Here is a 26,134-nt window from a genome sequence, read left to right on the forward strand (position 1 = left end):
TTTCATTTTCCTCCATATTTTTTCCTGCAACTCTATCTCGGTTAAGCAAGTTCTCAAAATAATCGGCCCATCTCGCTTTAGCTTTTTCCTTATCGCTAATTGCCACCCCATTCCTATCTTTAACTGGGACAAGTCCGGATTGACTTCTACCTCTCAATTTGTTAACGTGCCAGTACAATATTTTACTATTATGCCGTCTAGCTGCATCTTCTAAATCCTCGACAATTTTATCCATGGCCTCCACTTCACACCTATAAATTTTAGAACGCAAGACCAAAGTATAAACACATAGTATATACAAAGTATACACTTTGCGTAACACTATAGATAAAATTTCGGACCACAAAGATCGACCAGTTTCCTTAAGATCAAGAATCTAAATCAAGAATTAGTATTACAACCTGGATATATCCGGATACCGCCAATACAAAAAAAATAACATCTTAATTCATCTAAGCCCTAATGTGAGAGAACAAAAAAAAAAGACAATTAAAAGTGAAGAGCCCAGTTTTATAAAATTCGTTGCAACTGTTTATTTACCGTCCCAGACTGTTTTACTAGCCAGTGACGAAATAAGCACCATTATCACAAAGCCTCATGTAAACACAAGAAATTTTAAACATCTACAGTTTGTACAACCTTTTCCAATTAATTCAAAGAAATTCTCAGATATTAAGATCAAGCGCATCTAGCTACTATAAGGGAAATACGCCCTCAACAAGGATCAGTAACTCAGTATTTCCCTGAAACTACGGGAAGAAACATGAGTTGTCCTTTTCGTTCCAAGTCTGAGGAGAATATAATAGAGGAAAAGGAAGCAAATATAGGAGAATTAAATGAAGCAATTAGTTCTTTGATACTGTTGCCTGTAAAGTATCAGTTTTTGTATCTTACTTATGTATTTATTTACTCATTTATTATCATTTATTCCTTACTTATTTATTATCTTACTTACTTATTTATTTATTCTTACTTTTGACTGGAGGCTTAAAGGTGTTTTATTTAACACTTGCTTTTATTCAATTTTTAATCCATGCCACTACTTAATATTTGGTTCTTATCTGTTATAGCCACCACACTCAAGAAGTGAAGGTAGGTCAATCTCAATGAAATATACCTAAGTATGATGAAAATAAGATACTTTAGTAACAAAACCATGGAAACTACAACAGAGAATTATGGAGACCAGGCCCCCAAAACCACATTATATTAAATGGTTTCGAGCCTAACCTAACCAAAAAACAATATAAAATAATTAGAATATATCTGCATTGTAGGGTGTATACACTCTCTCACGCTAAGCTGAAAGACACTACAGAAAGAAACCGGTTCTGTCAGACCAAGAACTTGAGTGAGGTGGCAATAACAAATAAGTACCTATTATTTTTTTTGTGGTTCAGAAGTTTGTTTGTAATGCCTAGAAATTACTGACATACCTGAAAGCTACCTTTATATCTCTCCCCTTTATTTAGATTAGTAAAATCTCCCTCTGTAATCATACAGTTCATAAAAAATTCAAAATTTGAGTATTAAAACGAACAAAAGTCCAAAGCTTTTTTTATTCTAAATACCAGTTTTTATTAAGGTTAGAGCTACCCATGATGAGGCAACTGTCGCATTGTATTTAGAAGGAAATGACATTTCTGTCAAATCTAAAATTTCTCAAAGTATTATCAGAATTTGAGGGTTAAAATGAATGAATGTCAAAAAGTTCTAATTTTTTTGTTGCCACTCTTCGTGTGGACACTTCTTTTCTTTTTTTCTTTTTTTTTAAAACGAACGAAAAGGTCAGATGTTTGTTAGTATCTTCTTTGACTTCTTTATCTTACTGTTGATGTTCTCACATTTAACTAAGACAGTAGATGCCGCTAGGAAGGCGACTAGGCTGGTTTATTGTGATGCAAAGGAATAGGTGTACTTGACAATTCTGTAATTTTTTGGCTAATGTTTAATTTGGCTTCGTAAAAATTTGGCTGGTATAGTTAGTGCATAAACAAAGGGTTTTGAACTGTTTTGTGGCAAATCTTCATATGAATTAAATAAAAAAAATAAGTTTTTCAAATGAAAGTAAAAAGCAACACTAAAAATTAAGACGAACAGAAATTATTGCGTATATGAGGGGGGGTGCTCCTCCTCAACACCTCACATTTGACGCTAAAGTTTTTTAGCACTTTTAAACATAGCTTCTTATTGTTCTAATTAAACGAACATAGTGTTTCGGGAGTCATTCTTAAGGAATTGGGGCTGAATTAAAACTTTAGCATAAAGAGCGAGATATTGAGGAGGAGAAACCCCCTCATGTACGTAATGATTTCTGTTCATTTTAAATTTTAATGTTGCTTCTTACTTTCAGTGGAAAAAACTTGTTTTTTGTATTTAATTTGGTATATTAAAAAAAAATGCATATTAATTAATTTTTTTTTTGGTTAAATGGCTTTCTTGAAAATTGTTTAATTATATTTACGAACGTTTTTACTAGTAATAAATATACGTAACTTACGAATTAACTTACGCAACGAACTTCAGCTAGCAGATTAACGAAATTCCCATTCTTGTTAAAGTACGCCGATTGTAGAATAGCCGAGGCAAAGGTTTTCTTTTGCAATTGAAAATTTTAAACAAAATTTCTAGTTGAAACACATCCAAAAGAGTGGGAATGCAGAGATTTAGAAAACAACATTGTTTCTAGCAATCTTGTTTCGAAGCCATAGAGGCCACGGTACCGAAATCAAACAGTTAATGGTAACGGAGTTAATAAGTAAGGAGCATCACGGCTCAATAATAACAGAAACTTTAAAGATCGAAATTTTGATACCGATAGATATATCAAAAGAATTGGCTTATTATGCTGATCCTAAATATACGAGTTTTATTAAGTTTTGTGTTACACATCAAAGGTTACGAACCTGGGAAAATATGCCTGATTTTCTAAAAAAAAGGGGATACACCTCTTAAAAGTAAAAAAAATCCGAATGAAGTTCACGCCATCAGATTCAGCGTATCATTAAACCTTTTTTCAGAGGTTTTAACCTCGTATCTTCTAAAATATGGATTTTTTTATTTTTTCCTGGAAGAAAGATCACGGATGCGTGTTTACTTATTTTTTTTCCTATGGGGGATTGTATTGACCCAGTAGTCCAAGAATATTTAAAGAGGACTCTTTTGAACAGAAATTAAAAGTTCTAGTGACCTTTTTAAGTTACCAAAAATATTGGAGGGCCTCACAGCTCCAGGAATAGGTTTTAAGTAATACAATTTGTCAATTGTTTACGCATAGTATTTATTATTGGAAAGTATGCGTACATTTTCGGATGGGAGGGGGGTGAATTTTCTGCTGGGGTTTTTCTACATGGGAATTTTCCTAAAGGAGGGAAGTTTCCAGAGGGTGAACTTGTCAGGGGAAATTTCATATGGACGAAAATTAGATAGACATCCAATCATCAACGTTTTTTAAGTTTTATTGAAAGAGGCCGACAGCTAAGAATTTTCTAAGCGAAGATAGCATAGATTATACCCTATATATATATATATATATATATATATATATATATATATATATATATATATATATATATATATATATATATATATATATATATATATATATATATATATATATATATATATATATTTTATATATATATATATATATATATATATATATATATATATATATATATATATATATATATATATATATATATATATATATATATATATTCAATTTCAAGAAATATTTCGCTTTTTTGAACAGTTGTTGACATCCTATATTTATTTTTCCGATAGCATTAGGCCAAAAGACTAATAATTTTAATCGCTTCTCTTAAAGTAAGTACCTTTTGGTTATTCAGAGCCCTTCTCGAACTTTTTTGTAAGTACTCAGTCGAAGACTTCGCGCAAAAACTCCGCCAGATTTTTTTTTTTTTTTAACTGAAAGTTTTGTAAGCTCTCGATAGTAAGAGGATTTTGATTCCTTCCCACCCCCCTTCCATCACTTCGCATCCTGTTGGGTATACATTTGGTTATTTATGTTTATTTGTTTCATTGTAAATATGTTAACAAATGTGTTTCAATTCAATTTAATTTCTTTAACTATTAAAATAAAAATAAAACATAACATCGATAATAATAAAAATCCTAGAAGAGAACTTGTTCAGGACGAAACAAGAAAAAAAATATTAAAGTGACATTTTTGTCATTGTAAATATGTTAATAAATGTGTCAAATTCTAATTTGGTTCCATCTCCTGGATATAAATTTCTTTTATTATTACAAAGCCAACCGGTATTATGCAAGCCCTTGTTATATTATATCATTTTTTTTTTTTTTTTTTTGGTTCTAAAAAAGGAATCATGAAAAAAGTAAAATATCAGATCATAATCATATTTCAAACAAGATTAAATCCGATGCTCCCTATCCGAATATCAAATAGCTAAACGTAAGATGTAGTTTTTGAATAGAGATAAAAATTTTAATCACTGGGATTTAATTTCCCTAGGGGAAGGGGGTAAATATTTTTAAGGAATTTGGTGATTTCTATGAGAGACTTGGGCCAAATTCTGGGGTTTTGGCAGGGTACTTAAACCTAAGAATCTCTTCCTCTACGTATGGTCCTAGTTGAAATACATTTTAAGTCCAGTTTTTGTAAAAGAAAAGGCCCGGGGCATCCTCCCCAGAACTATCGAGCTTACCTGCAGTAATTTATGTCTGTAATATATAAATTTCTGATGCTAGGTGAAGTGGAAAACGTCTAGTCATGATGCAACTTCAAGTTAGTTTTAAGCAGTAATTTAGTCATAATAGGGATATATTTAAAATAAGAAACCCTAGGTATAAAATCGGGTGTTGGTTTTGATTGACTAACAAAGATTATTAATTTCTGACCGCACCCATAAAAGTAGAATGAATAATCTAAGCGACTGTCAACTTCTTTGTTAAATGAGAATTTATAATAGTCAAAGGTAACGCTATAGCGTTGTTTTATAATTTTTTCCCTATAGGCACTTCATATGGAAGTGGTCATCGCATAAACTTCGAAGAAATTTGGAGGAATTCGATTGCAAATGAGAGTTCTACTGCCCTTTTTAAGAGTCAAAAGTGATCGGAGGGCCAATAGCCCCCCACCGCGCCCTCATTTTCCCAAATGCATCCGATAAAAATTTTAGATAGCCATTTTACTAAAAATAGTTCAGAGGTCAGATAAAAAACAGACTCCGACGTCGACACAAGTCCACAGGCCCAGGGGGCGGGCGTTTCAGATTTTGCCTGGTGGCATATATGGTTCTTATGGAAGAGATTCTCGTATAAACTTCAGAGAGGGTTCATTTGATTGGAAATTGAAAGTTGAAGTTCACTTAAAGAGTCAAAACAGATCAGAAGGCAACTAGCCCTCTCCCCTCCCAGTCCGTTTTTCCTCAAAGCCCTCCAATAAAAACTTTGAGGTAGCCATATTTTAAAAATAGTCCAAAGATCATTTAGCGAAAACTCCGGGGTCGACACAACCCCCTACGGCCAGAGGGCACGCGTTGTATTTTATGCCCTGGGGGTGTACATGATTCTTATGAAAGGGATGCTCGTATAAACTTCAGAGAGGGCTCATTTGATTAAAAATTGAAAGTTCGAGTTCACTTTTTAAGAGTCAAAAGAAGTCCAAAGGCATCTAGCCACCCTCCCCACGTCTTTTTTTCCAAATCCATCAGATGAAAATTTTGAGCTAGACATTTTGTTAAAAATAGTTCAAAGGTCGAATAAGAAAAACTCCGGTGTCGATAAAACCCCCAGGGCCGGGGGCATGCGTTCCAAGTTATTCCCTGGGACAGTTATGGTTCTTATGAAAGGGATTCTTTTATAAACTTCATAGAGGGTTCATTTGATTGGAAATTGAATGTTCTACTTCACTTTTAAAGAGTCAAGAGATCGGAGGGCAACTTAACCCCCCCCCAAGCCGTTTTTCCCTAAGCCCATCCACTATAAATTTTAAGATAGCCATTTTTTAAATAGTTCAAAAATTAGATAATAAAACACCGGTTTCGACGCAACCCCCAGGGCTCAGGGGATAAGCGTTGTAAGTAATGTCCTGGGGGTGTATATGTTACTTATGAAAGGGATGCTCGTATAAACTTCAGAGAGGGCTCATTTGAATGGAAATTAAAAGTTCTAATTCACTTTCTTAGAGTCAAAAGAGGATCGGAGGGCAACTAGCACCTCCCACCTTCATGCCTGTATCTTCCGCAAGCCCATCCGATAAAAATTTTTAGGTGACTATTTTATAAAAATATTTCAAACATCAGATATTCAAACTCCGGGGTCGACATAACCCACCAGGACGTGGGGACAGGCGTTGTAAGTAATACCCTGGGGGCATATATGGTTCTTATATAACGAATGCTCGTATCAACTTCAGAGAAGGCTCCTTTTATTGAAATTTGAAAGTTCTAGTTCACTTTTAAAGAGTAAGAAAAGATCGAATGGCCATTACCCCCCCCCCACGCCCTTTTCCACAAGCCCATCCAATAAAAATTTTGAGATGTCCATTTTGTCAAAAATAGTTAAAACATCAGATAGTAAAAATTCCGAGGTTGACACAAACCTCTTCTTTGCTCTTACTAATTAAAAAAACTTTTTCCACAAAATAAGTTTTTCAAAGAAAAGTAAAGAACTCCATTAAGCAAAAAATAAGCAAAAATGAAATCAAATAATCTACAAAGCGTGAAACTACCACAAATCAGCATTGATAAATAAATGAAACCCAAAACGAACAGAAATTACAATAAATAACCGAGTCAAACTCAAAACGAGCAGAAATTAACAGAAGTTGGGCTCAAAACCCCTATGCCTTCCCAAGGCCAGAACATAATTTGCACTTTACTAAAAAAAAATATAAAGGTTTTTTACTTTTATAACTTTAATAAATCAAATAGTATTAAGATTTTGATTACTAAATATCAGTATATGTATACTAAACTGACAATGACATTCATTTGTATTTTTTTCAGTAAAGTGCAAATTATGTTCTGGCCTTGGGAAGGCATGGGAAGGCAAAAACCTTATATGCCCCGGGGCGTAACTTACAACCTTCACCCTGGGGAGTCTGGGGGGTATGTCATCCTTAAACACATAATTTCCAGAACTTTCAACTACGTTGAACAAAATGGCTATCTATAAACTTTGATTGAATGTGTTTCAGGAAATGGTGGGTGTAAGAGGGGGGTTAATAACTCTCAACTCACTTTCGACTATTAAAACGGGCAATTTCAATTTCCAATCAAATGAGCCCCTTTTGAAATTTCTACAACAAATTTCTATATCAACCTTATATGACCCCAGGGCATAACTTACAACCCTTGCACTGAAAGCTCTGATGGGGTTATCATCCTAAAAGACCTAATTTCCAGAACTTTCAAATACGTTGAACAAAATGGATATCTCTAAACTTTGATTGAATGTGTTTCGGGAAATGGTGGGCGTAAAAGGAGGGTTAATTACTCTCCACTCACTTTCGAATATTAAAAAGGGCAATTTTAATTTCCAATCAAATGAGCCCCTTTTGAAATTTCTACAACAATCTACAACTTTCTATATAAACCTTATATGCCCCCAGGTCATGAATTAAAACCCTTGCACTGAAAGCTCTGATGGGGTTATCATCCTAAAAGACCTTATTTCCAGAACTTTCAAATACGTTGAACAAAATGGATATCTCAAAATTTTAATTGGATGTGTTTGGGGAAATGGTGGGCGTGAGAGGGGGGTTAGTTGCCCTTCAATCACTTTTGACTATTAAAATGGCAATAGTCTTTTCAATTTTCAATTGAATGAACCCTTTTGGATGTTTTTACAACATCGCTTTCAATAAAAACCTTACATGCTCCCAGGGCATAACTTAAAACCCTTGCCCTGAGGGTTGTGGGGGGGATGGGTTGTCATCCTCAAAGAACGAATTTCCAAAACTTTCAACTACGTTAAATAAAATGACTATCTCAAAATTTTGATTGCATGTGTTTGGGGAAAAGGTCGATGTGAGTCGGGGGTTAGTTGCCCTCAAATCACTTTTGACTATTAAAAAGGGCACTAGCCCTTTGAATTTCCAATCGAATGAGTCCTTTTTCAAGTTTCTACGGCAAACATTTCAATAAAAACCTAATATGCCCCCAGGGCATAATTTCTAACCCTTGCCCTGAAGACTGTGGGGGGAGTGTCCTGCTCAAAGGTATAATTTCCTGAACTTTAATCTGCGTGGAACAAAATGGCTATCTAAAAATTTTGATTGAATATGTTTGGGGAAATGGTGGGCGTGGAAAGGGTGTTAGTTGCCTTCCAATCACTTTTGACTATCAAAACGGGCACTAGCCATTTCAATTTCCAATCGAGTGAGCCCTTTTTGAAGTTTCTACGACGACACGTTCAGTAAAAACCTTATATGCCCCCAGGGCATAACTTACAACCCTTGCCCTGAGGGCTGTGGGGGAGTGTCCTCCTCAAAAACATAATTTCTATCTGGAAATCCACAACACTGAACAAAATGGCTATCTAAAAATTTTGATTGGATTTGCTTGAGGAAAAGGTGGGCGAGAGAGAGGCCTTGTTGCCCTCAAATCACTTTCGACTATTAAAAAGGGCACTAGACCTTTGAATTTCCAATCGAATGAGCCCTTTTTCAAGTTTCTACGACAAAGATTTCAATACAAACTTTTCATAAAAATTTTCAATAAAGATTTCATATACCCCCAGGGAATAACTTATGACCCTTTTCTGAAGAATGCGAGAGGAGTGTCCTGCTCAAAGGTATAATTTCCTGAGCTTTAACTGTGTGGAACAAAATAGCTATTTCACAATTTTGATTGGATGTGTTTGGGGAAATCGTGGGCGTGGAAGGGGTGTTTGTTGCCTTCCAATTACTTTTGACTATTAGAAAGGGCGCAAGGCATTTCAATTTCTAATCGAATGAGCCCTTTTTGAACTTTCTGCGACAACGCTTTCTATAAAAAAATTATATACCCCCAGGGCATAACTTACAATCCTATTTCTGAGAGCTGTGAGGGGGTTGTCAAACTCAAAGACCTAATTTCCAGAACTTTAAACTACGAAATGAACAAAATGGCTATCTCAAAATTTTGATGTGTTTGGGGGAATGATGGGCGTGGGGGGCTAATTGCCCTCCCATCACTTTCGACTATTAAAAAGGGCACTAGCCCTTTGAATTTCCAATCGAATGAGCCTTTCTGGAAGTGTCTACGACAATGCCTTCTATTAAAACCTTATATACCCAAAGGGCATAACTTAACACCCTTACCCTAAGGGTTGTAGGGGAGTGTCCTTCTCAAAAACATATTTTCTATTTGGAAATCAACCTCGCTGAACAGAATGGCTATCTCAAAATTTTGATTGGATGTGTTTGGGGGAATGATGGGCGCAGGGGTGGCGCTAGTTGCCCTCCAATCACTTTCGACTATTAAAAAAGGGCACTAGCCCTTTGAATTTTCAATCGAATGAGCCTTTTTTGAAGTTTCTACGACAACACCTTCTATGAAAACCTTATATGCCCCCAGGGCATAACTTAAAACCCTTGCCCCGAGGGTTGTGGGGGAGTGTCCTCCTCAAAAACATATTTTCTATCTGGAAATCAACTATGCTGAACAAAATGGCAATCTCAAAATTTTGATTGGATGTATTTGGGGGAATTATGGGCGTGGGGGGGGCTAGTTGCCCTCCAATCAATTTCGACTATTAAAAAGGGCACTAGCCACTCCAATTTCCAATCGAATGAGCCCTTTTTGAACTTTCTACGACAACTCTTTCGATACGAAGTGCCCGAGTATGGAGAATAACAAAAAAAAACACATTGTTCCCACATCGTTCTTTACTTAGGCAGCGCTAGCGCGCTGCCGATGATATTGTTACATTGATACTTTGATGAACGTTTGATTTTGAAAAATTTAATTTGAAATAAGAAATTTATAAAAACTTGAAACTTTTTGTAATCAAAAACGAACAAAAATTAATGTAAAAAGATTTTCGAAAAATAATTTTTTCAAAGAAAAGTAAAGGTCATTTTAAACTTAAGATCAGCAGATACAAATACCTGTTAAAATTCAACCTCAAAATGACCAGAAATTACTATTAAAGAAGAAATGAAACCCAAAACGAACAGAAATTAAATCAACAATCATAGCAAAAAATACAATAATTAATAATAAAAATGAATAAATAAATCTTAAAGCGAGTAATGGTTAAATTTAATTGGCAAATCAAGCTTAAAACAAAAAAAAATAATATTTTCTTATTGAACTTCAAATGAAACCCAAAACGAACAGAAATTAAATAAATAATCAATGCAAACAAACGTACAATAGATACTATTGTAAATAAATAAATATATCTTAAAATGAGTGAAACTTAAATTCAATATGCAAATCAAGGTTGAAACGAAAAAAAAATCACTACAAACAAGAGTTTGGTATCGCCTCCTTCTCTCACTGTAAAGTCTAAAACCTACGGCACCATTGGTGCTCTACTGAAAACTATATGTGTCTTGAACAGTCTTGGAAAGTATAAACAAAATCAAATTAAATATTGATATATAGTGATATTAATTGTTGAAAGATCCATCAGTTCAAGATTTTATTTCGCTGTAATTCTATTTTCATTTCCAATGCTGTAAGAACTGGACAAGAAAATATTTGTAATATAAATCGTTTTCAGTGAAGCGCCAATGACGCAGTAGGCCTTAGGTTTTTACGGAAGAGGGCAGTATCCAAACTCTTGTTTTTAGTGAAACTATATTCGTCTTGAACAATTTTAGAAAGAACTAATAAATTAAACTGAATGCTTGATGTATAATGATATCAATTGCTCGAATCTCATTAGTTCAAAATTTTACTGTAATTTTAATGTTTATTTTCAATATTAAGTTCAAAAGAAAGTATTTGTAACAAAATTCGTTTTCAGTAAAGTGCCAATGACGCAGTAGGTTTTAGACTGGCACAGTGAGAGAAAGAGGAGACACCCTAACTCTTGTTTGGAGTGATTTTTATTATTACTAATATTATTATTTATTTATTACCCGTCAAACAAAAGGTCCAAAAGACGGAGTATCACTAAAAAAGAAAATAACACACACACAAAAAACAACAAAAACCATCGAACAAATTACAAAGACGAAAAACAAAACTCAATTAAACATTGTTCTGCAGGCACGTAGCATATTTTACTCTTAAACTCCCAAGTACTGAACAAAAATAGGCAATATGAGCATCGTTGCACCAAGCCGCAATTGGTAAAAAAAATTAAACCAAAATAATCATCAGTGAATTAAAAATATACAGTAGATAATCATAACAACTAGTCTAAATGTGACAAGAGACGGTAAAACAGTTGAATGACACATACGTCTGCTGGTCTTGAATTCAGATCACTCTCAACAAATTGTTCATTTACTCCGATATGCTTAATTATCAAAAACATAGAAATTGTTCAATCGCGGATTTTTTTTTTACTTCAACACATAAAACGAAACGCATAAAATAAGGAATAAATAATAAACAGTTAAATTATCAATAACATACGAAGTATATTATCAGAAAAAAATTCACACCAAGATTGAGAGTAACCAGCGTCAAATAAATTGGACTCTTACGAAAAGAGACTAAAACATCATTCAATTTAAAATTGCAAAAATTACAATGTTAACGCAATTACAGCTGACTTAATCAAATAAGCAACTGACAATAAAATTATAAACTCCCACTTCCTAGATTTAAGGCACGGAAAGCTTTCCCCATTTTTAATTAAGTCTTTATTTATTTTTAACCAGTCTACAACAAAAGGAAAACGCAGACGGATTATAAACGAAAGAAAAAAGAAGGGACGAGACACCAGGGTAACAAAATCAAATTGACAGCGGTTCACCGCCGTAGCAAATGGTACCAAGGGTGGGAAGACCAAGCTTGAATTGCCTATTCAATTTCCGTTTCCCTCGTTTTAAGATTTATTTGTTTATTTACAATAGTATCTATTGTATGTTTGTTTGCATTGATTGTTTATTTAATTTCTGCTTGTCTTGGGTTTGTACTTCAATAGCAAAATATTTTATTTTTTTTAATGCTTGATTTGCATACTAATTTAAGAATTACTGGCTTTAAGATTTGTTTATTCATTTATATTATTACTTCTATGTTTTTTGCTATGATTGTTTGTTTAATTTCTGTTCCTTTTGGGTTTCATTTATTCTTTATAGTAATTTCTGGTCATTTTGAGTTTGAATCTAACAGGTACTTGTATCTGGTGATCTTAAGTTTAAAATGGCCTTTACTTTTTTTGAAAAACTTCTTTTCGGAAAAATTTGACGTTTACCTTTCAAAAAGAAGTTTTTCTTTGAAAAACTTCTTTGAAAAACTTTTCTTCGAAAAAATTTCGGAAAAACTTGACGTTTACAGCTACCATCAAATATGTTTCTTACATAGGTTAAACACAAAGGATAAAAAAAAATTTAGCCCAAAACGGTTTTAGCCCAAAATGATTGTGGGCTAACACCGTGGCCCGTTCTCCACTTGATGTCATGCAATTTGCTTATAGCTTCGTCTTATCTGTAGTGTTGGAACTAGGAACAAATAATGAACTATCATCAATAATAAATGAATTCTGGAGCACACCCTTAGTTAGTGAGTCTAGACCACCGTTCACCACTCCCTGCAAAATCGATCTGAAGTTAGATAGACAACACGTTTGGAAAGAAAAGTATAATTAAGACGCCTACAGTAGACATCTTCCACAGATACGTGTGCGTCCTACGTAGGGTGCATTCCTGGTTCTACAAAATGTACTAAAAATTAATTTTTATAAAACCAATTGGGCTGTGTCCCTTGCCCAGCAGCCCGAGCCTAAAACCAATACTGCTCTTATGGTTTGGGTTTTATTGTTGAAAGTTGACTTTTGGTATTAGTCTACAATTTAGGATATTGAGAAGGAAATGTGTAAAAAAAAAACTCTTACTTCATAATATACAGAAGCATTGTAGTGAACATGTTTGAAGGTGCTTTCAGTATAATTTATGTGCACTCCCCCTCCTCTAATATGTAAAAATATATCCCTAATTTGGAGACTTAGGATTTTTTCCACCAAGGGTGATCAAATAAAACCAGTGATCATGTAAATCAGGAGAGGAACTACTAAAACGGAAATCTAAAGTTCTAGTGTCCTTTTTAAGTGACCAAAAATTAGAAGACAATAAGCCCCCTCTCATGTCCGTTTTCCTCCAAAGACATCCAATGAATCCAGCTGACATTGTTTGAAAAGCTGGAACGACAAAAAAAAACAACTTAGGATTTACTTTCGTAGTAAGTTTTACGAAAATAGTTATCTTCAATGTAAATCTATATCATTACTTATCATCTGTATTACTATCAAATTGGAACATATTGAAAATACTTTTAGAGTGAAATAGGATAAATACAATTTAATTTTTATTAATATATATGCCCAATTAGCCCTTACTTACTTCATGAAAAAGTTCTGTAATCAATGAAAGGTTTACAAACGACAATGCACCTTTAGTTGGTAATTTTACATTTCCTTAAGGCTTGTGTGCAGCAAATTTTGCATTTTATATTTCTAGTGGCCTATGTAATTAATATTTAAAAGTAAGATGGCACTTTTGATGTCTTTTAGTAGTTTAGAGACTAAGCTTTAACCATCTAGTGAAATAAATTTTGAAATTTACTTTGCTCTTCCTTAGATTGAAAAAAATATTGAAAACGTGCAAAAAAGGGGACTTTTCTATTATTTAAGTAAGTTTAGCTTATTCTCTAGCTAAGAGCAATTCTGAACAAAATCATAATTCTGGTTCAATGAGTGGATAGACCTGAAACCAATGTATCCAATTAGACCCTGGCGCCGCGTCGACAGATCGGCCGAACGCCGCCGAAGTGTCTTAACGCCGCCGGTGGACGTGGCGGTGTTTGGTCGAATATAAATTAATTGTGCAGCAATTCTTTATTGCGTCAACCTCAAAGCCGGAGTTTTTCCTTCTCGTGTGCTTTAGTATTTCGATTTTCCTGATTAGAAATCAAGTAGGGCTTGCACTATCCCTGAATTTTCGGGTATTTCCCCGAAAATGTATACGTCATCCCGAAAAAAATTGGTTCCCTGAATCCCCGAAAATCACGCGTTCACGGTGCCACCCCTAGCAATTTATCACCAGTGACTTTCCCTGCCAAATATTACTTTGCACTCCATAAACCTTCACTACTCTCTTGTTCGATAATTTTCGTCTCTTTTGTTACTTTGCATAAAAACATGACAGATGCAATATGCAATTGCAAATATTGCAATATACACAGTTCTTCATATGTTGACGAAAAAATTATCGTATTTATGAAGTGAGTTTAAATAATTTCGAGTGTAGTTTCCCAATCGCTATTTCTTACATCCTTCGTAGTCAAGAATTTTATTTTCAAGTTGAATAAAATTATAGAACGCTTTCACTACGATACAGCTTCAGCCTTCAGTTGGATATTAAAATTGACAGCCGACAGATTGTTTCCGTATATTGCATTGAATAAGGTCTAAAGAAACTAATATATATATATATATATATATATATATATATATATATATATATATATATATATATATATATATATATATATATATATATATATATATATATATATATATATATATATATATATATATATATATATATATATATATATATATATATATATATCTTTATATATATATATATATATATATATATATATATATATATATATATTTATATATATATATATATATATATATATATATATATATATATATATATATATATATATATATATATATATATATATATATATATATATATATATATATATATATATATATCAAACTGTTCGTGGTAACAAACTGTAAGTAAGGAGCAACCCGGCTCAATGGTAACCGAACTCTAGAAAACGGCATTTTGATACAAATAAATACATCAAAAGAATCAGATTTTAATTCTGATTTCCAATATAAAAATTTCATCAAGTTTAATCTTACCCATTACCAAAAGTTAGGTGTCTGAGAAAATGTGGCTGATTTTAGAAAAAAGGGGGAAAGACCCCCAAAAGTTATAGAACCTTAATGAAAATCACACCATCATATTCCGCGTATCAGAGAACCCTACTGTGGAGGTTTCAAGCTCCCATCTACAAAAATGTGGAATTTTGCATTTTTTGCCAGAAGAAAGATCACGGGTGCGTGTTTATTTGTTTGTTTGTTTGTTTTTTTTTTTTTTTTTTTTCCCAGGGGTGATATATATATATATATATATATATATATATATATATATATATATATATATATATATATATATATATATATATATATATATATATATATATATATCAAACAGTTCGTGGTAACGAACTGTAAGTAAGGAGCGACCCGGCTCAATCGTAACCGAAACTCTAGAAAACGGTATTTTGATACAAATAAATACATCAAAAGAATTACATTTTAATGCTGATTTCAAATATATAAATTTCATCAAGTTTAATTGTACTTATCAATCGTTAGGCGCATGAGTAAATTTGGCTTAGTTTTGAAAAAGGGGGGAAAGACCCCCTAAAAGCTAAATAACCTTAATGAAAATCACATTATCATATCTCGCGTATCAGAGAACCCTATTGTAGAAGTTTCAAGCTCCTATCTACAAAAATGGGGAATTTTGCATTTTTTGCCAGAAGAAAGATCACGGGTACGTGTTTATTTGTTTGTTCGTTTGTTGTTTTTATTTTGTTTTTTTCCCAGGGGTGATATATATATATATATATATATATATATATATATATATATATATATATATATATATATATATATATATATATATATATATAAATATATATCAAACAGTTCGTGGTAACGAACTGTAAATAAGGAGCGACCCGGCTCAATCGTAACCGAAACTCTAGAAAACGGTATTTTGATACAAATAGATACATCAAAAGAATCACATTTTAATGCTGATTTCAAATATATAAGTTTCATCAAGTTTAATGGTACCCATCAAAAGTTAGGCGCCTGAGAAAATTTGGCTTATTTTCGAAAAAGGGGGAAAGACCCCCTAAAAGTTATAGAACCTTAATGAAAATCACACCATCATATTCAGCGTATCAGAGAACCCTACTGTAGAGGTTTCAAGCTCCCATCTACAAAAATGTGGAATTTTGCATTTTTTGCCAGAAGAAAGATCACGGGTGCGTGTTTATTTGTTTGTTTGTTTGTTGTTTTTTTTTTGTTTTTTTCCCAGGGGTGATCGTATTGACCCAGTTGTCCTAGAATATCGTGGGAGGGCTCATTGGAATGGAAATTGAAAGTTCTAGTGCCCTTTTTAAGTGACCAAAAAAAATGGAGGGCAACTAGGCCCCCTCCACGCTCATTTTTTTCCCAAAGTCACCTGATCAAAATTTTGAGATAGCCATTTTGTTCAGCATGTTCGAAAATATTATAAGTATTTCTTTTAGGATGACTTAATCCCCCGAACTTCCCGGGGGGAGGGCTGAAAGTTATGAACTTTACCCCATGTTAACATATAGTATTGGTTATTTGGAAGTATACAGACGTTTTCAGGGGAGATTTTTCCTGGTAGTGGGGGGGGGGGGTCAGGGGTTATGTGGTAGGATCTTTTCATGAAGGAAGTGTTCATGGGGGAAGGGACATTGCTATGAAGGGGACGCCGGATTTCCCAGCATTATTTAAAAAAAGACCATAAATTTAATATAAAAAAACAAGTATTTCAACTACAACAGCAGCAACATCGAAACTTTAAACGAACAGAAAATATTACATATATAATTGGGTTCATCCCGTAGTCAATGCCTCGCTCTTTAAGCCAAAAATTTTTTAGTACTTTCATAAGAGCTATTTATTCTAATTAACGGCCTTTGTGATTAAGCGGTCATTTCTAAAGAATTTGAACAAAATTTGAAGTTTTGCTTAAAGAGCAAGGTATTGACTAGTGGGCGAACCCCCTAATAAATGTATTAAAAATATATGAATATAGAAGTTCGTTACGTAAGTTAATTCGTAAGTTTCGTATATTTATTACTAATAAAAACGTTCATAAATAAAATTAAACAAGTTTCGAGAAAGCCATTTAACTAAATAAAAGTAAATTAATATGAAAATTTTGTTTTAATTATTCATGTACGGTGAGCCAAGATCAAAACCTGCATTTATTCGAAAACGTTCAAAAATTAAATAAAAAAAAACAAGTTTTTTAAACTGAAAGTAAGGAGCGACATTAAAACTTAAAACGAACAGAAATTATTCTGTATATGTAAGAGACTGTCCCCTCCGCAACGCCTCGCTCTTTACGCTAAAGTTTGACTCTGTCTCACAACTTTATTTTTTAAAACAATAAAAAAATTTAGCGTAAAGAGCGAAGCGTTGAGGAGGGGACAGTCTCTTTCATATACAGAATAATTTCTGTTCGTTTTAAGTTTTAATGTCGCTCCTTACTTTCAGTTTAAAAAGATTGTTTTTTTTTATTTAATATATATATAAGACCTAAATGACTCTTGCATGGAAGTCAAACATTCAACACTCGTAAATAAAATATGTAGGAAGGAACTCTTATTGAATGCCACGGCGAATGTATGACTCAGTTTTCCAATAATTTGAGGTATATCTGAATAATTTCGACATTTTGTTGTTGTCTTTGTACCCCTTTCTCATACCCTCAATTGTTTTTCAAGGAAAACTAAGCTGTTTAACGTTATTTTGCGTGTTTGTTTGAACCATATAGTGACCTAGTTAATTATTAAGTAAATTATTTTTCAAATGCAAAGCTGAGACGGTATCCTATCAAGGTGGTATCGAGAGGGGGAGGGGGGTGAGGGAGGTATTACATTTAAATGATAATATCTTTAATTTTTTTATTGAAAGCAGGGATGCCAAAAAGTTAATTTTTTTTTAATTTATAGCAGAGACGGCATCCTATCAAGGTGGTATCCAGAGGTAGGGGGGGGGGGCATAGGGAATTATTATATTTAAGTAATAGTACCTTGATTTTTTTATTGGAAGCAGGGATGCCAAAAAGTTGAAAAGTTGACAAAAATTAGCAAGATTTTCGTGAGTTATGCTTGATAAAGCACTTGTATAGTTTTATCGTCCAAAGGGAAAGGGAAATATGCGTCCAATCCGTTTTTTTTCTTATTGATGAAACGGGTTTACTTTGAAAACATTCATTCATAAGTACCAGGCAGATTTACACTAAACGAATTGGTGTGACGACAGCAATATTGACATCCTCACCTAACGTTGCGCTCGAGTGACAATGTATCGAGTGTACAATGTATGGTCCAGTGCCCAAGTTACATTAAAAGGCCAGGTCAAAATATAAGCTTTCAATTTGGGAGGCTCAAGGAGGACGCTTTGACAGTCTTATGACCTCAGGGTACTAGATGTTGCACCGTTCTTACGTATCTACAGTGGTTTAAAAAATTCGATCACCCCACAAATGATTACCAAAAATAAGCACAAATATAACAAATGTAACATTTGGAATATTATAACATTTTTTTCAAAGCATTGAAGAAAAGCAAAAAAGGCTAAATACCCCTAACTACGCTTGAAAGCTATTTTAAAAAGAAACTCTTTAGAGATTTCCATGGATATGACCATAGCGAAGCTTTAAGCCTGGGTGGGGATCAAAGAAAAGTCTTTGAGTATTTTTGACCAGAGGTGACTTATTGTTGCGACTTTCTCAAATTTGGTAGTTTTTGTGAGCTTTTGGAAATCAAAGCTTAAACTCAATAACTGATACTAAGTGTCTTAACATTTTGCTTGGTTTAAAAGTTACGAACTAGGAAGAAAATCTCAGCATCTTACTGCAGCTATTTCAGTCTGCATATTATTTCATTTAATTGCATTTAAAACAGATGAGCTTTTCATTTTTTAACTAAGAAAATAGCTTGCACTTCATTTTTCTTCATACCGAATAAACCATTAAGTATTTTTCGTTTTATTGTAATTGAAGTGTTCTCATGTGAAATGTTCATCATGTATTTATCAGTTTGATAAATTTACTCCTTTTAGATGCAGTTTATAATTCGACTGATATTAGGTATTTATGAGTTTATAATTTGGAATGAATCCCCAAAAGAAAAAATGAATAATATCCAAAAGAGCAGCCAAAAGCAATAAAAAAGCAGCAGTTCAGCCTTAGCCTACATGATATATATTCTGTAAAAAAGCCAAAAAAAATTTAAAATGCATTTTTTTAAATGTTATTAAAAACCAGTTTTTAATACAAGAAGGCTTTTTAGGAATCCAAAAGAGCAAAAAAAAAAACAATCAATATCAAAGTCGCCCATTTCAACTGTTTTAAAGGTGACGAAACAGATATAGGCAAAGGGCATTATGAAGAAATTAAGCTTCTAAGTTCAAAGTTATATTCAGATAACTGACGAATTTTGTGATACGGTATTTTAAGTTTTGTATGCAGTAGTGCTCGATGAAAAAAACCTACTAAGTTTGATAATTATTTATGTTAAAAAATACATAGCTAATAGATACTCCAACTACTCGTATTATGCAAGGGTTCTGAAACGCCACAGTCATTTCATTTCTACCGGATTTCTACTTCTCTTGATGAATAACAAAGAAGACCAGTTTCCAGCCAGCGACTTGTGAATTTTTGAACTCGTGAATAGGCTCGAATCTCTTGTAAATTTGAGCTGTGATTTGAGAAAGACTGATGAAAACATTAGTCTTTGCGGTCAACATTGATGGCGCCGGCGGCTCTCCGCCGACATCTTACCGATGGCGAGCCACCGACATCTGAACGGCGGCGGCACGGTGGCGGTGCGCTGTTTTGGCCCCACCGCCTCCGGTCTTCCCTTATCGGCGCGGAGTTGGGGTCTATATCCATTGATATTAGTAGCTTGTCCTTTCCATGTAAGTTAGAGCTCAAGGTCATACAATCTCAAGCACAAATCTCAAAGTCACTCAATTTAAAAACCAGCTTAAATTAGATGCAACATACATATAGATTCTTAAAGTAGAAATAAGCCAGGCCCACCTTAGACACATCATATTGATTTATACTACTTCTTGGCCATATCTCTGGAAAACCTGTTTGACGCTATGCATATTGTAAGTTTGTAACAAAGACTTCAAAGAATGCATCTACTACATCCACTTAAGACACAACTCAGAAATATGGAGGGAGGGGGAAACACGGGAAGCGTCGGATGATTTGCCCCCAACCAGGTATTGCACTCCCGGCCGAAGGCGTTGAATCAGGACATCGGTGCCTGCGCGACGCAGACCTTTGGTCAGCATGCGAAAAAAGTTTAAGTTTTTTTTAAGAAGTGATAACAAACTATAAGTGGGGAGCAACTCAGCCAAATAGTAACCGAAACTCTAAAAATGGAATATCTAGAGTATTTAATACATACAAAATTGGCTTTTTATTCTGATTCAACATATATAAATTCATTATGCATAATGTACCCTTCAAAAGCTATGAGCCTGAAAAAATTTGCTTGGTATTGGAAACGGAGGAAACGCCCCCAAATAGTCAAGTGATTTTAATGAAAATAATTATATCAGATTCTGCATATAAGTGAATCCTATTGAAGAGGTTTCAAATTCCTATCTACGAAAAAGTAGAAAGTTGTATGTTTTGCTAGATGAAAGATTACAGATGCGTGCTTATTATTTGTTTTTTTGTTTTTTTTTTGTTTCTTTGCTGATTTTGCCATGACTGATCGCATCGAACAAATGATCCTATAGGATCACGAGAAAAATTATTAGAACAAAAATCAAAAGTTTTAGTGCCCTTTTTAAGTGACCAAAAAATCGGAAGACAGCTAGCCCCCTCCCGTACCTGGCCTTACTTATGTCCCGGACGTGCTCGTGGGTAAAGTTGGGGCCAGTATCTTTACATGTTGACAGATCAGCTCTCTGTAGGATATTCGGTCATCTGCTTGATTTAAAAGTTGTAGGAGGTCGTTTCCAAAGTTGTCACACCATCTCTTCCTTGGTCTGCCGGGGCGGCGACTACCGTCTACTGTACCTTTGAAAATAGTCTATGGCAGTCGCGGCTTACTACATCTGGTGATCGTGGCCCAGATATCTATGTTGTTGTAGGCACATATTCTGGAGTATTAGTGTTTTTCGTTTCAGCTGTTACCGAAGTTCTTCGTTAGAGACTTTGTCAAGGTATGTTATACTGGCTATACGGTGAATGCATTTTATTTGGAATGCGTAAATTATTCCCTCGTCCTCCACTTTTAGAGTCCACGTCTTGCTGGCGTATAGGGCAACAGGACCGGTTAAAGAGTCAAAGAGTTGTAGCTTTAGTTGTATTGATAGATGTTTATTCTTGAAGACGGGGAGCAGCCTCTTGTAGCTTGCCCTTCCTAGCGCAAGTCTTCTTTCTGTGTTGTCATTGCAACTATTATCCGATTTCAGTAGGCTCCCAAGGTATACGAAACAGATGACGGATTCACCGCTTACTATGACATGAATAGAAGATGGGCTGGAGTCTCTCGCTCTACGCTTGACTTTCGTCATTTTCGATTTAATGGTCATGCCCAAGTTATTTGCTGTGGATTCTAGTTCAGAATCTTAAGCCTGTAATCTAGGCACTGTTTCGGCAAGCATATTGAGGTCGTCAGCATAGGCTAGGGTGTATATGGAGACTCCGCTACTATTCAGGCCTACTTTATTTTCTAGTAGGGATAAGATAGCGTGCAATAATAGTTTGAATACTTGTAGAGAAATTATGCAACCCTGAAGCACACCGGAAGTCGTTTCAAACTCGTCTGTCTGCCCTTCCTGGGTCTGAACGTAGCTGTGAAAGTTATCTTACATATTTTTGATAGTATTGATTAAGTTTTTGGGCACACCATAGTTTGCCATGTGCCATAGCCCGTTACGCCATACAAGATCAAAGGCCTGCTTGAAATCAATAAATAGTTGAAGGATTTCTTTACCAAACTCAAGACACTTTTTCCCAAGTTGTCTCACGACAAAATCTGATTCGTGGTTTACAGTCCAGGGCAGAAACCAGCCTGATAATCACTATTGATCAGGTTTGTGATAATGGCTCTGATTTGATTTAGGAAAATCCTTCTTAGAATTTTAGCTGGGTAGCTGGTGTTGCTAATGGGTGGATAATTTTTACATTTGTATCTTGGGCCTTTCTTATGGAGAGGTAGGATTGCCGCTTTAGCCCAGTGCTTTTGGAAAATTACCGGTTTGGTAAATGCTGATATTACAGTAGGGTTACACGTAAGAAGCAGATTCAGCTTTTCTTCAAAAAAGTTTTTTCATCTTTCTTTAATGGCTTCAATATCACCAAGTGGCTGACCATCCGTGTCGAAAACACTAGTGATAGTGGAGGGTGTTTGTGTGACGAATTCTTTCACTATTTTGTGCAATCTGTGACTATTTCCTTACTTAAAACCATTTTCGCAAGACTCGCATTTCTCTCGCACGTCATTTCTGAGGGCTACTCCTACCTTTTTTTGCACTGTTCGTTGAATCATTTCGTACATGTACTTACTTTCACTGTCCTGCTTGTTGCAGACCTGCCGTTTTTGCTCACAGAGTTCAAGGATTTCATATTGATCCAAGGCTTTTCAGTTTTAGATTTATGACCAAGAATATCTTCGGCTGACTCCAGACCTGTGATTTTCACCTTCTCGACTACTCTATCCAGTGTTTCAGAAGCTACTTGGGAGGGGACTGACTCAAGTCCGGGACTAAGGCTTTCCTCCAGTATCTTTATTAAAGCTACGCGTGTAAACTGTTCTATAAGTTTTTCAATTCTGAACCTTGGAATCTTATTTTTTTTTTTTTTTTGCAGGAAGAGTCCGAGTCCCATTCCACTTTTATGACAAGATCCCCATACTCCCTGGGGTAGGGGCTGTAAGTTCCACAGTTTGCCCTTTGTCCGCAAATAGCATTTTTTATTGGGAAATATGCGGAATTTTCTTGGGGGGGGGGGAGGTCTACGGAGAGACATTAAATAAAAAGAAAATTCCACTGAAAGTAAGGAGCAACATTGACACTTGAAACAAACAGAAATTATTCTGTGCTCTTTACGCCAAAGTATGACTTTAGGTCAAAATTCTGTTAGACAATCTGCTCAAACACAATATCCGCTGAATTTGAATGAAAAGGGATTTTAAAGAACTTTGAGACCCGCGTAAAGGATAAGGGCTGAGTAAGGGGTGGCTCGCCTTAGAGACGGAGTGGTTTATGCTCACTTAAAGTTGTAGTCTTGCTCCTTACTTTCAATAGAAAAAACTTGTTTTTTTCTGTATAATGACAGCTAAACATCTGTCATACTTTCGTAGCGGTTTACATCATTTTTGGGCTGCTTACTTTTTTTGGTTTGTAGTTAGATATAGCGTATATTTGAAGTAAGAATGATAATGTTGAAATCAGGCATTTCTATTGATGACGAGAATTTCAGATTATTAGCCACCTTCCAGCCATTCCCTAGAAAATCCATTTGACGTCTTTTAGTGGACATCTACTATGTCCACCAAAGATGCATCTTACTAAGTTTTATAATTTTAAATCACCTTTAAGACACTCCCTTTAAAAACCAGTTGTATGTATGGCATATAATATTGGATAAAGCATGAGGATCTTGTCTGGCGTCGCTGGATATTTGGTTTGGAAGGGGGTCAATGGTGTGACTTTGTAAGCTCAGCCAGAGTCAACCCAGCTCTAAATGGGTGTCTGGAGAAATCTGGGGGAAAAACAAGGAGTGTCGTATGATTTACCTCTGACCACGCACTGTACTCCCAGCCGAAGGCAGTGAATCAGGAGATTGGTACCTGTGCAACGCAGACCATTTGGGCAGCATGTTATTATTTTTTTTTTATGTATGAGAATTTTCGATATAGGATATAGCAAGAGAATCTTAATGAAGATATTTACTACATCCACTTAAAAGACATCTTGCTAAGTTGACGAGTTTTATCAACTTCTTAAAACACTGTTTTGAAGCTAGATACATTAAATATTTAAAATGAGAATTTAAATATAAAAATCTACTGCATCCACTCAAGACACGTCTTACAAAATTCGTAACCTTTGACAACTTCTTGGCCTCTCTTTAAAATACTATTTTCTAAGTGTTAGATACAGTATGTGTTTGAAAGGAGACTTTTGATGGAGAGACCTAACATACTCACTTAAGACACTTCTAACCTAGTTATTAATCACCAATTTTCGGCAGTTCCCCGTTAAAGCTATTATGATTAATAATTTATACCAATGCGGCTGTTAAGTTTGCACACTATACCCAGTTTGATGTTAAATTTGGCCATTTGTCGCCACTACTAAACACCATTTACTCATGCCCCACGAAATAAACCTGGAGTTAGAGAGGCCACAAATGGCTACCGATCCCACAGTAACGACTGGTAACGTCGACCAAATTGGTAGTTACCTGTTTAAATTCTCTTTGCTCAAATAAACAAATTGATATCATTTTCCAAGCAACTTAGTAGCTTCTAACAGCAATTTTTCTCTTTTTTTGTGTTTAAGCGGCAGGGAAGTATCCAGTCGGGTTTCTAGGGCTGCCCCCCCCCCCCCGAAAAAACGAAAAAAAATAAAAATTTATGGGTACTTTTCAACCAAATTATTAAATAATTTTAGTAAAATACTACCTGAAAAATGTATCTCCTTACGTGCCTGAGCGGAATGTGTTCTGATTCTGGTCAGCATGGAAGTGGCTTGATTAATTTTCCAGAATCACTAAAGCATGAACTTCGCATCCCTTATGTTTTTGTATTCGTAATATCAGGTACACAAATTGGAGGGAAGAGGCTATTGTCCCCCTAAATTCCCCCCATTACTTTGAAAAATACATTTTTTGGTATTTTGTTGAAAAACGACACAAAGAAAATTGCCCTCCTCCCCCCTGCGTGTATTTCAAAAAAATACTTTGCTCTCTCCTCCTTTATTTTCGTGAATTGTCGCCCCTGCATAATGCGTATTACTGATGGTGCATATTTGTCCTTGAAATTGTAGAGTCTTGGAATGTTCAGCATCGCAAAACAAGTAAAAATGAAGGTAGGCAAAGAAAACATATCTGTTAAGTAAATCTATTTTAAATTTCATATCTTTCTTGGGAATTAAAACATACACTTATTAGCAGATGATATTGAGAAAAAAAAAAAACAATATTACAATAGGTGTACATGTAACTGCCCACAAGGCATCTAACAAGAATAGTTGCATACAATGATGGTAATAGTCATACTTAAATAACCAGTTTTGCCTGCTTCAAACATTCAGGGAAACCTTTGCTGATGGCATGGGAGAAAAGGCGCGAGGAACTTGCCAAAGCACACGCTGTTTGTACTCTACTATAAACCATACTTCCTAAATAAAACAGAGGATAGATATCAATATCTCCTGTCTCCGTACGATATTGACCTACAAGAAATAAAACAGATCCGTGTCATGATGAAGAAATTATAAAACTGGCGTCTTATTTGACATAAATTATTGCAGGTGGAAAAAATAGGGAAAAGTCTCTTGTCAAAGATGTCTACAAGATTGCTGTAAGCAGGAGTACGTCAGGAATTTATTTCAGTCGCTGAGAGTTGTGACTAAGAGCTGTGATACCCGTTAAATGTATCACACCTGGCAATTTCAAAATTACCTATGCATATGATCACATGCACAAACTATTTAACTAACATTTGCATAAGAGTTGAGTAGCCTACATGTAAAAAAGATCAAATCTTTAAGCCTATCTTCTAATTTGTGCTATTTTATATAATAAGGTTTTGGGAAAATGTAACTGATAGGTAATTTACAGTAAATAACAAAGGAGAAGAAAAGCGAGAACGAGGTTTTATAAGATCAACGAAAATACTGGATGAAATAAAACGGATATTTCGAAAGGAAAAGTGCCTCTCCTCTTTAGCACTATAGAAAAAAGCTAAAAGGAAACGCGATCAGTGGCGGATCCAGGGGAAGGGTGAGGGGGCGCGCACCCTCCTAACACAGTCTAAAGTAGTGTAATTTATTTAATTAACGCAAAATTGCGTTAATTAAACTTGCTCCTAACGCAAGTTTATCGGATCAACCTATTTTGCTCCCCCACCCCCAA

At 34.6% G+C, this 26,134-nt stretch overlaps 1 protein-coding gene across 1 annotated transcript in view; it reads left to right on the plus strand.

The window, feature by feature from the left end:
* Positions 1-763: 763 nt before the first annotated feature.
* LOC148940976 (head-specific guanylate cyclase-like) overlaps positions 764-26,134 on the plus strand; it is an 84,414-nt gene continuing 59,043 nt past the window's right edge. The window contains exon 1 of the mRNA XM_089105124.1: positions 764-868. Coding sequence (XP_088961250.1) covers positions 764-868 — 105 coding nt within the window. The remainder of the gene's footprint in view (positions 869-26,134) is intronic.

The sequence above is a fragment of the Artemia sp. Qi Xiang Cuo genome, chromosome 19 (assembly GCF_049724085.1).
Source record: "Artemia sp. Qi Xiang Cuo chromosome 19, ASM4972408v1, whole genome shotgun sequence".
Taxonomy (NCBI): domain Eukaryota; kingdom Metazoa; phylum Arthropoda; class Branchiopoda; order Anostraca; family Artemiidae; genus Artemia; species Artemia sp. Qi Xiang Cuo.